The sequence below is a fragment of the Thermothelomyces thermophilus genome, chromosome 4, assembly GCF_000226095.1.
Source record: "Thermothelomyces thermophilus ATCC 42464 chromosome 4, complete sequence".
NCBI lineage: Eukaryota > Fungi > Ascomycota > Sordariomycetes > Sordariales > Chaetomiaceae > Thermothelomyces > Thermothelomyces thermophilus.
In genome coordinates, this window is record NC_016475.1 from 321797 (window position 1) to 335067 (window position 13271).

Consider the following 13271-nt stretch of genomic DNA (forward strand, 5'->3'; position numbering starts at 1 on the left):
AGAATAGGCCAAATTAGTTATCTCTGTCTAGATAGAGGAAGGAGAAGACAATCTGCTACCGACAAAGGAGTAACTAGTTATAAAGAAGGATCGTTAGGTTCCTCTAGACGATGCTATCTAGCGGTTTCTTAGCAAGGCGCCTAAGGGACTTAGGCCGCCTTAGCTACTCTAATAGGTACTTAAGTATCCCTATAAACCAAGGATAGCTATTTACTAGCGTATAGTAGAATAGGTAAAAGAGCAACTTATAGCTATAGAAGGATAAGGAAAACTTTTAGGGTTATAATAGTAATAACTAGTAAAGTAGGTACCTTTAGTAATATAATAGCTGCCTAGTTGGACCAAGATAAAGCTAAGTAAGCTAGTATAGATATAAAAGATATACTTGACCTAAGCTACTAAGAAAGGATAGGCTTATTAGTATCGTCCTGCCAATAATCCTACCAAATAGACTTGGCCCCTACTATTTAAACATTTAGGGCCTAAAGATCTTAAGCTAATTCCTAAGTACCTACTATAGTTTATAGGCTAGGATACGTTAGATACTAAAGTAAAAGCCTAGTAAAGGTATTAGGTATCTAAGAAATAGCCCTCGCTTAAAGGTAATAATAGAGCTAAATAGGCTAGGTATTATAAGGGATATAAGTAAGGTTTTAGATTCTGTTACAGAAATATATATATAGATGCCGCCTAAGCCACTAGCACAAACGGGCCAATCAAGCCAAAGGAATAATAGACCAATTAGAACAGGATCACACTTAGTAAGAAATGATCCTAGCAAAGGATCACTAGCTTACGACATAAGCTAGGTAAGCTAATATAAAGGATCACCACAACTACTAGTAATCCCAGGATTATATATATATATAGATAGTTACTCGTCATAGTAGACTCTAGGAGTTCACTAGTAATAGTAACTTATAATTATAGTAATTATACTAAGTACCGTTATTAATTACTATAAGAGATAACCCTAGTGTTATTATAAACTCTTTAGCTTTACCGAATCCCTTAGACGACCTGCCTACTTGTCCTGCTTAATCTACCTTTGTCTAAACCCTTTTAGAAGAAGTCTAAGTTAGGTTTGTCACACGTTGCTATCACTTCCTTTATTCTATCATGGTTTAGAACGGAGGTAACTTCGACCTTGATATCGACATAGCTACTAACGTTATAGCCAAATAGTTGCTTACCTAGCTTGGTTAACTCTATTAGCAAATCTAGGAATTAGACTAGTGTGACGAACCCAACTCAGACTTCTTCTGAAAGGGTCCAGACGGAGGTGGATTGGGCGGGACAAGCAGGCAGGTCGTCTGAGGGATTCGGTGAAGCCGAAGGGTTCACAACAACACTATAGTTGTCTCTCACAGTAATCAGCAATGCTTGGTATGAGTACTGTGATTGTGATTGTTACCACTGGTGAACTCCCAGAGTCCACCATAACGAGTGACTATCTACATGTATATATAATCCTGAGATCACTCTTCACCTAGTGATCCTTTGCCGTCTGGATCACGGCTGCGGTAGTGATCCCATAGTGTATGGATCACTTTGCCAAGCGTGATCCTTTCCTGATTGGTCCGTTCGTGCCTGCTGTCCTATTGGCCTGTCGGGGGAGGCGGCTCAGGCGGCGTCCTGCATGCATATTTCCGTGACACGATGCCCCTCCTTCAAGGCTTTCGACCCGAAAGCCCATCTTAGGCCGTTTCAAATAGCGCCAACAACCCTTGGTGAGTTGTCTCCCGTGTTTCTCTCTTTCCTCTGCATGCTGCTGACAACATGTCTCGTGTAGCAAAGCGTTCGACAAAAAGATCCGTGAAGACCAAGGAGCGCATTGCCCTGGCTGCTGCCATCAACGAGCTAGGGTTCGAAGTGATGCCTTGTTCTCATTGTTTTTCTCGCGGCCTCTGCTGCCGTATGATAGAGAGTTCTTCTCGTTGCGGCGAATGCGTTCGTCGCGGAAGGTCGTGCGACGGTTCTGGGGTTCCGGTCTTATCTTGTCCGTGTTCCCTTGTTGGTGTATTTTTCCTGTACTGACTTCTGTAGTGTCCTGCATTGTGGACGAATCAAAGCGCCTCGACCGATTAGAACAAGATGCTGAGGAGGCTCTTCGTGCCGACCGCGATTTGTTGGCAAAAGCGCAGTGTCGTCTGGACGAGTCTCTAGCTCGTTTGGACCGTATTCGTCGTCAAAAGCGATCGTTGTTGTCTCGAGGGTCGGAGATGGTTTGCCGGGGTCTTACGTCTTTGGATGAATTGGAAGAGGTGGAACAGCAGGAATCGGGAGCGGTTCTGGGTGTGCAGCTCAATGGTGGCGTTGACGTTGTTGACTGGGGCGCCGTCTTTGATTCTGTCCCGGTTTTGCCTTTGGTCGATCCGGGTTCTGCCGGTGGAACTGTTCCAGTTTCTTAGGGCAGTTCAAATTCTTGACTGGTTCCTATGAGTTGTCTTCTGGTCCAAAATTAAGCCATTTGACCAGGTACTGCAGTTCCCCGTTGATGATGCGTGAATCCAGAATTTCTTCGACGTCCCATTCTTCCTCTTCGTCCTCTGCTTCGATGTGCATGGCAACCTTGGCGTTTTTCGGTGCTGGTTCAAGAAGCGAAACATGAAAAACATCCGTCTGTGGGCGCATAGATGACGGTAACGATAGTCGGTAGTTAGATGTCGAAATTCGTTCTTTGATAACGAAGGGTCCGACCTTCTTGAAGTCTAGCTTCGTGCTTGGTCGTTTGGTTCGTAAGTTTCGTGCAATCAGGTAGACTTTGTCTCCCCTCTCTAGGCGAGGTCCCTCGAGCCTGTGTTTGTCGTAGTAGTTCTTTATTCTGGTTTTGACAAACTCGAGTTCCTTCTTGAGCTTCTCGTATAGTGCGTGCATCTGTTCTGCTTTGACTGCTGCTCTTGGCACTGTGACCTCTGGTCCTTGCCTAAGGTCTGCTTCATATCCGTAGTTCGCGAAGAACGGTGTGACTTTGGTCGTTTCCGTTGGCGTCGTGTTGTAAGCGAGTTGTGCTGTTGGCAACAGCATGACCTAGTCGTCTTGCTGGTAGTTGACGTAAGAGCGGAGGTACTGCTCAATAACTTGGTTCAGTCGCTCCGTTTGTCCGTCAGTCTGTGGGTGATATGCCGTTGACAGCTTGCTGTTAACGCCCAATCGTTGCATTAACGCTTGCCAGAACTTCGACGCGAACTTGGTGTCTCTGTCGGTGATCCATTCTTGCGGCCAAGCATGCACTGATGCAACTTGCCGATAGATCACGTCTGCCAGTTGTTCAGCTGTCTATGACTCCTTGTAGGGAAAGAAGTATGCCCATTTAGTCAGGCGATCTACCACAGTAAGAATACTGTCGTAGGTCACTCCTGTGGCTGTGTCCTTGGATTCTGGCAGCTTCGTGATGAAGTCTATCGTGACTGAACTCTATGGTTTGTCAGCTGTTGGTAGTGGCTGAAGTAGCCTATACGGCTTGTGTCGTGCCGTTTTGCTTCGATTGTAGATGTCGCAGTTCCGTACGACTTCCTTAACTCGTGCCGTTAACTGTGGAAAGTCGTAGTGTTTCTTGACTTGTGCGACAGTCTTTGTGACTCCTTTGTGTCCTCCGAGTTTCGACTCGTGGAGTTCTCGAATCATTCGTAGCTGTTGATCTTTGTCGTGGATGTACGCTTTGCCTCGGTACCAGAGTTTCCTATCTTTTTCTTCCACTCCGTCAGGTACCACTGGTCCGGGTGCTGCTTGATACTGTGCCTCGTTGATCCTTTCTTCTCGAAAGATTGCGTAGCATTCTAGGAACGAGTTAAGTGGATCATCTTCCACGGGTGTCTGCGTTTCGTGATGTAGCGTTCCGTCTGTTCGTTCCTTGAACAACGGTGGTGTTGTTCCCGTTCGTCCTTTCGTGTGATCCGTTCGTCGGCTTAAGATGTCCGCTCGTGCGTTCTCTTTGCCCTTCTTGTAGCGGATCTCGAAGTTGAATTCCGCGAGGAATTCTGCCCATCGTATTTGTCGTCTGTTGAGCTCCTTCGTCGTCGTGAAGTATCGCAGGTTCTTGTGATCCGTATACACTTGTACCGGTTTAATCGTGCCACTGAGGTATGGTCGCCATTCCTTGAAAGCTTCGACAATCGCAAGTAGTTCCTTGTCGTGGATCGGATAATTGAGACGTGGTCTATCGAGCTTCTTTGAAAAGAAGGCTATAGGATGTAGCTTCCCTTGTTCGTCTCGTTGTCCCAATTGTCCTCCGATGGCGTAGTCTGAAGCGTCCGTTTCCACCTCGAATGGCTTCTTGGGGTCTGGCAGTACTAGTACTGGATCTTCAGTAATGGCGTTACGGATCTGCGTGAATGCTTGCTCGTGTTGCTCTTCCCATTGGAATTCGGCATTCTTCTTGGTGAGTTCGTGCAAAGGTCGTGCGATCGCTCCAAAGTTCCTGATGAACATCCGGTAGAAGTTTGCAAATCCGATGAAACTTCGTACTTCCGTGACTGACGTCGGTTGTGGCCAATTCTTGATGGCTTCAACCTTTGAAGGTTCCATCCGAATTTGTCCTGGGGATATTTCGTATCCCAAAAAGACTGTCTTCCTGACATGGAATTCGCTTTTTTTCCTTGTTGACTGATAGCTTGTACGCGTGTAGCGCGTCCAGCACTGCTTTCACGTGCTTCCGGTGTTCGTCTATCGTCTTGGAGAAGATGAGTATGTCGTCGAGATAACATACCGTAAATTTGTCGAGAAAGGGTCGGATAGCTTGATCAATCAGGGCTTGGAACGTTGCCGGCGCGTTCGTAAGTCCGAATGGCATGACGAGGTACTCGTAGTGGCCATAGGGTGTCCTAAAGGCCGTTTTCCACTTGTCGCCTTCTTTGATCTGTATGTGGTTGTAGGCCGATGGCAAGTCAAGACGCGTGAAATATTGGGCTCCTGCTAACTGATCTCGGAGCCGTGAGATCAGCGGTAACGGGTATCGGTTTTTCACGGTCTGTTCGTTGAGTTGCCGATAGTCGACGCATAACCGTAGCTTTCCGTCTTTCTTAGGCATAAACAGGATTGGGTAGCCTGCTGGCGATGTCGACGGGCGGATATGTCCTCTTCGAAGGTTCTCCTCCAAATATCGCTTAAGTTCTTCGTTCTGTGTCTGGCTCGTATGGTAAATCTTGAAGAACTTCAGTCGTGCTCCTTCCTTGAGCTTGATCTCGTGATCCCATGGGCCGTGTTCTGGTAATCCTTCCAGATGCTTCGGTTCGAATGCTGGGTGTCCTTCGTATTCCTTCGGTACTTCCCTAGTCTTGTCTCGTCTCTCGGTTTTCTGATAGTATGCGAACTTGGTTCTGTCCATGGCGATGCTGGCGATTTCTCCTGTCTCAACCTACTGCTCTAGTTGCAGTGCTCCGCATTCGTTAACGGAGAGAACAGCTATCGGCGGTTTAGCTCGTTCTTCCTGTCGCGATATCGATGTCGTTGTGCCGCCTCTTCCAGAGTCCGTAGTGGTCTGCCTGCTACTGTCCGTCTCTTGCGGTGGATCTGTAGGATATGCCTTTCTCTGAGCATCGTCCGCTCGCGATCCTTGCGCGCTCCCTATCTCGCTAGTCGAATACGACTCCGTTCGGGGTCGCAGGTGGCCACCATTCTTCTAGCTGATGTCCGGGTCGTAATCTTCATGCCATGGTAACCCCAATATCATGTCTTTGTCGTTGCCTATGTCCACGATGCTGAATACGACTGCTATAGTCTTCCCTGCCACAGTGATGTCGATCGGTTCGGTCTCTCTGCGTACCTATTGCGTCGGAAATGGCCCTTTGACTATGCTATGCTTCCGCTTCATTCTCCAGGGTATCTGCAGCTGATTTACAAGTGTCGGCAAAATCAGATTCATCTCTGCTCCACTGTCTACTAGTGCGAGCATTTCGTGCTGTTTCTACTGTGCTGTTATCCACAATCGCTTGTCTTGCCGCCGTCGTCCAAAGATTGCGGCGATTTCCCATGTTTCTGCCGGGAGGTCTCGGTATGGTGGTCTCTTGCGCCAGTTCCTCCTGTACTGCGCTACCACTCGCCGCTGCGCGGGCGTTAATGGTTTCCGGGCCCCTCGAAGGGCCCTGACCCGTTTCCCAGGTCAGTGCTGACCTCTCCGGTTGTTCGGCTGATAGCGGCTTTGTCGATCGTGCTTATCTCCGTGAGCCATTGAGTGCTTGCGGCTTCCCACCATTGGGCTCGTTCTGCTTTCCGTCGTGCGTGCCATAGCTTCGTCTGAAGCTCCCGAATTTGTAATTTCTTTTCTTCCGCGTGATAGAGGCAATCGTTGCTCCAGCACGAGTCCCATGTGTCTCGTCCGGTTCCGCAGTGCCTAGGCCAGGCTCGTCTTGGAACTATCGTGATGCTTCCTAGATCGCGGGCTTCGATCTTCTAGAGCAATTCGGCCGCTCTGTTTCCTGCATCGTAGACCCATTCCACAGGGCGTAAGCTTCCGTCCTCATTTTCTTGTCGGGTCGGCCAGTGATTGTTTTCGAATTTGTCGCGGAAGTGGTATCGGCATTCGTGTGCCATACACTGGAACCAGGGCACTTGCGCATGTGCCTCGTGTCGAGGGTACAGCCGCGTGGCGTCGCCTGGGAGGTATTGGAATTCTTTCCTGAATCCTTCCCACTGTACGTGGACCGTAGGTACTCCAGTGCTGATATAGGAGTGTTTCTTCCAGTAGCTTTCCTACGTACGCTCATCTTTTCCGTGGTTCGCGCGCATGAACTGGTATTCTGGGTTCCGCACGTCGTTGCTGAGTTGCTGATCGTCAAGATGCTCGGCATAGCTATCGGGCCCATTATATGTTACAGGCTGTTCTCCTTTGATGGCTTCCACGATACGTCAGAGTTCCCTCATTTCGTCCTTCATCTTATCGCTCTGCTGGGCGAGTCGAGTCAAGCGCCTATCCCGTTCGCGCAGTTCCGTGTTGAGTCGGAAAACTTCGTTGCGGTACCATTCGATTCGTTCCTGGAGGAATAGAGCATTGGGTCCGGGTCTTTCGATTCCTTGGGTGTCGGTTGTCCACGATCCATCCCGCCTCTGCGTGACTGTAAAACCCCACTGACTCAAGGCTGGGAGAATCGAAATTGGTGGTACGTATTCTCCTGCCGTGTCCCATTCGGCAAGACCTGTCTCTGGGTCCACAGTGACCAGTTCGGAGTACGGTGCTTGTTCGTCTTCACCGTTGCCGTCGTGTCCGAGACTGTCCGTGTCACTGCCCTTGTCTTCGTAGCTTGTGGCCGCTACTTCGATGACGTCCTTGGTGGTTTCGTCGATGTCCGCGATTTCTTTTCCAGGGACTGGCTTCCACTCTTTCTTCGGGCTTTGGCATTCTTGCTTGTAGTGCCCTTTCTTTCCGTAGTTATAGCAGGTGACATTGGACTTGTCTTTGGTCGTCTTCTTCCGGTCCTGCTTCTGCGCTGCGTCTACATCCATGGCTCCGGGGTGCGTCCCGTACGAGGTACTGACATACGCTCGTTTTTTCTTGTCGTTGGCCTTAACCATGGTTCCGTTCATTCGACCTCGTTTCTGCTGCTCTTGTGCGTAGAGTCGATCATCGATCCTAATGGCCTGCGCGATGTATTCATCCAGAGTCTCAGGCCGATCGTACTTGTACAGCTCGTCCTTGACCTTTTCCTTCAGGCCATTGTAGAACAATTGCATTAACGCCTCGTCGTTAAGCTGAGACTTGAGCATGTCCTGTCTGAACTATGCGGCATAGGAGGCTGCTGACTTGGTCTGTCGGAGATTGGCGAGTCTTTCTTGCGTATGAATCTTCTCGTCTTTGTCGCCAAAAACTTTCCGAAGCTCTTCTTCGAATCGGTCGTAAGATCGGAAGACTGCCTACGTGAACGCGTCTCGGTCATCTTCGTCTTCCTCAGTGAGATAGTCGTTCCACGTAGGCTCGAACCATCTGAGTGCCTTGCCCTCCAGTCTCGTGGCTGCGTAGAGGACTTTGGCTTTGTCGTCTGGAAACTTGTCGTCATTGAGCCGGAAGTAGGATCGGAGGTTTGTCAGGAATCCTGCGAGATCCTCCTTGGTTCCTCCGTATTTGCCAGGTGGTTCGATCTTGATGCGCTTCGCTTTAGCGCCCTCGAGTGCCTCAATTTTGGCGTAGGCCTCGTTGACTAACTTCTGTGAGTACTTCTCGTGGTTCTCGAGTTCCTTGATTCGAGCTTGAGCAGCCTTGTCTCTCTGGTCCAACTCCTGGATCCGCTGCTGGAGTTGACCAAGCTAGGCGAGCAGTTGTTCGGCCGTGACGTCGGTAGCCATGTCGGTGTCGAGGTCGAAGTCACCTCCGTTCTGAACCATGATAGAACAAAGGGAGTGGTAACAACGTGTGACGAACCCAACTCAGACTTCTTCTGAAAGGGTCCAGACGGAGGTGGATTGGGCGGGACAAGCAGGCAGGTCGTCTGAGGGATTCGGTGAAGCCGAAGGGTTCACAACAACACTATAGTTGTCTCTCACAGTAATCAGCAATGCTTGGTATGAGTACTGTGATTGTGATTGTTACCACTGGTGAACTCCCAGAGTCCACCATAACGAGTGACTATCTACATGTATATATAATCCTGAGATCACTCTTCACCTAGTGATCCTTTGCCGTCTGGATCACGGCTGCGGTAGTGATCCCATAGTGTATGGATCACTTTGCCAAGCGTGATCCTTTCCTGATTGGTCCGTTCGTGCCTGCTGTCCTATTGGCCTGTCGGGGGAGGCGGCTCAGGCGGCGTCCTGCATGCATATTTCCGTGACAACTAGAGAGATAAGGCTACTTAAGCTCGAATCAAGGAACTCGAGAACGGCAAAAAGCACTTATAGAAATTAGTTAACGAGGCCTATACCAAAATCAAGGCACTTGAGGGCGCTAAAGCGAGCCGTATTAAGATCGAACTACCTGGTAAATATAGAGGAACTAAGGAGGATCTTATAGGATTCCTAACAAACCTCTGATCCTACTTCTGGCTTAATGATAATAAGTTTTTAGATGATAAAGCTAAAGTTCTCTATATAGCTATAAGATTAGAGAGCAAGGTACTTAGATGGTTCGAGCCTATATAGAATAACTACCTTACTAAAGAAGACGAAGACGACTAAGACGTGTTTACGTAGGTAGTCTTTCGATCCTATAACCGTTTCGAAGAAGAGCTTTAGAAGGTTTTTAGCGACAAAGACAAGAAGATTTATATATAAGAAAGACTTGCTAATCTCCGATAGACCAAGTTAATAGCTTCCTACATTATATAGTTTAGATAGAATATACTTAAGTCTTAGCTTAACGATAAGGCATTAATATAACTATTCTATAACGGCTTAAAGGAAAAGGTTAAAGACAAGCTATATAAATATAATCAGCCTAAGACTCTATATAAATATATTATATAGACCATTAGAATCGATAATATATATAAGAGCAATAGAAACGAGGTCAAATAAATAGAACTATAGTTAAAGCTAATGACAAGAAAAAGCGAGCATATATTAATACCTTATACAGGATATACCTTAGAGCTATAGATATAGATATAGTATAGAAGCAGGACCAGAAGAAGACGACTAAAGATAAGTCCAATATTACCTACTATAACTATGGAAAGAAAGGGCACTACAAGCGAGAATATCGAAGCCTAAAGAAAGAGTAGAAGATAGTCTCTAGAAAGGAAATTACGGCTATTAACAAAACTACTAAGGATATTATCGAAGTAGCGGCCATGAGCTATAAAGATAGGGGTAGTGACATAGACAGTCTTAGACATAATAGTAATAGTAAAGACAAACAAGCACCGTACTCCGAACTAGTCACTATAGACCTAGAGATAGATCTTACTAAATAGGATATAGTAGGAGAATACGTACTACTAATTTTAATTCTCCTAGCCTTGAGATAGTAGGGTTTTATAGTTATATAGAGGCGGGATAGATCGTAGATAACTGATACCTAAGGAATCGAGGGACCTAGACCTAATATTCTATTCCTCTAGGAATAAATTAAATAGTACCGTAATGAAGTTTTCTAGCTTAACATGGAGCTACGTAAATAGGATAGATGCTTGATTTGACTTACTTAGTAGAGCGATAAGATGAAGGACGAGACGAGGGAACTCTAACATATTATAGAAACTATTAAAGGAGAATAGCTTGTGATATATAATAGGCCCGATAGCTACGCTAAGTACCTTAATGACTAGTAACTTAGTAACGATATATAGAATCTGGAATACTAGTTTATATATACAAACTACGGAAAAGACAAGTATATATAGGAAAGCTACTAGAAGAAACATTCTTACCTTAGTATTAGGGTACCTATAGTCTATATATAATGGGAAGGATTTAGGAAAGAATTCTAATACCTCTTAGATAACATTATATGACTATATCCTTAACATAAGGCATATATACAAGTGCTCTAGTTCTAGTATATAGTATACAAATGCCGATATTACTTCTATAACAAATTCGAAAATAATTACTAGCTAACCTGATAAGGAAATGAGGATAGAAGCTTACACCCTATAGAATAGGTCTACGATATAGGAAATAGAGCGGCCGAATTACTCTAGAAGATCGAAGCCCGTGATCTAGAAGGAATCAAGATAGTTCCAAGACGAGCCTAGCCTAGGTACTATAGAATAGGATAAGATATATAGGACTTGTGCTAGAGCAATGACTACCTCTATTACGCGGACAAAAAGAAATCGCGAATTTGGGAGCTCTAGATGAAGCTATAGTATATACGACGAAAAGCAGAACGGACTTAATAGTAAGAAGCTACAAGTACTCAATGGCTTACGGAAATAAGTACGATTAACGAAGTAGCTATTAGCCAAATAACCGAAAAGGTTAGCACTAACCTAGGAAACAGGTCAGGGCCCTTTAAGGGGCCCGGAAACTATTAACGCCTATATAGCGGCGAGTAGTAGTATAGTATAGGAGGAACTAGCGTAAGAGACCATTATATCGAGACCTCCCGGTAGAAATATAGGAAATCGCCGCAATCTTTAGACGATAGTAATAAGACAAGCGACTATAGATAATAGCATAATAGAAGTGGCACGAAATGCTTATACTAGTAGATAGTAGAGTAGGGATAAACCTGATTTCGCCGACGCTTGTAAATTAGCTATAGATACCCTAGAGAATAAAGCAGAAGTATAGTATAATCAAAGGGCTATTTCCGATATAATAGATATATAAGGAGACCAAACCGATCGATATCACTATAGTAGAGAAGACTATAATAGTCGTATTTGGTATCGTAGATATAGGTAATAATAAAGATATAATATTAAGGTTACTATAGTATAAAGATTATAACCTAGATATTAGCTAGAAGAATAGTAGCTACTTATAACCCTAAACGGAGTTATATTTAACTAGCAAGATAGGGAGTATGCAAGGATCGCAAGCAGACGATGCTTAGGGGAAGGCATATCCTATAGATCTACTATAAGAGATAGACAGTAGTAGATAGACTACTACGGACTCTAGAAGAAGTAGTATAACAACACTAACGTTATAATAGGAGGAACGAGCTAAACCGCCGATAGCTATTCTCTCCGTTAACGAATACGGAGTACTGTAATTGGAGTAGTAGGTTAAGATAGGAGAAATCGCTAGCATCGCTATAGACGGAACTAAGTTCGTATACTATCAGAAAACTAAGAGATAAGACAAGACTAGGGAAGTACCGAAAGAATATAAAGGATACCTAGTATTCGAACCGAAGCATCTAGAAGGACTACCAGAATACGGCCTATAGGATCACGAGATTAAGCTTAAGGAAGGAGTATAACTAAAGTTCTTTAAGATCTATTATATAAGCTAGACTTAGAACGAAGAACTTAAGCGATATTTAGAGGAGAACCTTTGAAGAGAATATATCTACCTGTTAATATTGCTAGTAGGCTATCTAATCCTATTTATACCTAAGAAAGACGGAAAGCTATAGTTATATATTAACTATTAGTAACTTAACGAATAGATTATAAAAAACTAATACCCGTTACCGCTAATCTTATAGCTCCGAGATTAGTTAGCAAGGGCCTAATATTTTATACGTCTTAACTTGCCATCAGCCTATAACTATATATAGATCAAAGAAGGCGATAAGTGGAAAACGGCCTTTAGGATACCCTATAGCTATTACAAGTACCTTGTCATGCTATTCGGACTTATAAACATGCTAGTAACGTTCTAAGCCCTAATTGATTAAGTTATCTGCCCCTTTCTCGACAAATTTGTAGTATATTATCTTAATGATATACTTATCTTCTCTAAGACGATAGACGAACACCAGAAGTACGTAAAAGCAGTGCTAGACGTGCTATACGTATATAAACTATTAGTTAATAAGGAAAAGAGCAAATTCTACGTTAGGAAAACGGTATTTTTAGGATATAAGATATCCCTAGGATAAATTTAGATGGAACCTTTAAAGGTTAAAGCTATCAAGAATTAGCTACGACTGACATTAGTTATAGAAGTATAAAGCTTTATCAGATTTGTAAACTTCTACCGGATATTTATTAGGAACTTTAGAGCGATCGTATGACCTTTATACGAACTTACCAGGAAGAATACTAAATTCTAATAGGAAGAATAACATAAGTAAGCATTTATATAGATCTACGACGCTATTACTAAAGATCTAGTACTAGTACTACTAGACCCTAAAAAGCTATTTAAGGTAGAAACGGACGCTTTAGACTATGCTATCGGAGGATAATTAGGATAACGAGACGAACAAGGAAAGCTATATCCTATAGCCTTCTTTTTAAAGAAGCTTAATAAACTATATCTTAATTATCCGATTTACGATAAGGAACTACTTATAATTATCGAAGCTTTTAAGGAATGGTAACTATACCTTAGTAATACGATTAAACCGGTATAAGTATATACGGATTATAAGAATTTACGATACTTTATAACGACGAAGGAGCTTAACGGACGATAAATACGATAGGTAGAATTCCTTATAGAATTTAACTTTAAGATCCGTTATAAAAAGGGTAAAGAGAACGTATAAGCAGATATCTTAAGCTGACGAACGGATTATATAGAAGGACAAATGGAAATAATACTACTATTATTCAACGAACGAATAGACGGAACGCTACATTATAAAATGTAGATACCTATAGAAGATAATCTACTTGACTCGTTCCTAGAATGTTATGTAATCTTTCGAGAAGAAAGGATTAACAAGATATAGTATTAAGTAGTACCTAGATTAGTAGTACCTAATAGAGTAGAAGAAA

General features: G+C 44.1%; 3 protein-coding genes across 3 annotated transcripts; 2 read left to right on the plus strand and 1 right to left on the minus strand.

The window, feature by feature from the left end:
• Positions 1–1779: 1779 nt before the first annotated feature.
• On the plus strand, positions 1780–2640 carry MYCTH_82995 (uncharacterized protein; the record flags this gene model as incomplete). Its single annotated transcript, XM_003663683.1, has 3 exons — positions 1780–1999; positions 2047–2396; positions 2515–2640. The coding sequence occupies 3 exons, from the start codon at positions 1780–1782 to the stop codon at positions 2638–2640; spliced, it is 696 nt and encodes a 231-aa protein (XP_003663731.1).
• A 3728-nt stretch (positions 2641–6368) lies between these two features.
• Positions 6369–7509, minus strand: MYCTH_95399 (uncharacterized protein; the record flags this gene model as incomplete). The annotated part of the gene is made up of 4 exons (XM_003663684.1): positions 6369–6658; positions 6699–6790; positions 6959–7263; positions 7474–7509. 4 exons carry the CDS (start codon positions 7507–7509, stop codon positions 6369–6371), a joined length of 723 nt encoding a protein of 240 aa, XP_003663732.1.
• Positions 7510–12259: 4750 nt separating this feature from the next.
• MYCTH_2065250 (uncharacterized protein) lies at positions 12260–12427 on the plus strand (the record flags this gene model as incomplete). Its single annotated transcript, XM_003663685.1, has 1 exon — positions 12260–12427. A coding segment is annotated over one exon (168 nt), but the record flags the coding sequence as incomplete, so codon positions are not given.
• Positions 12428–13271: the final 844 nt, after the last annotated feature.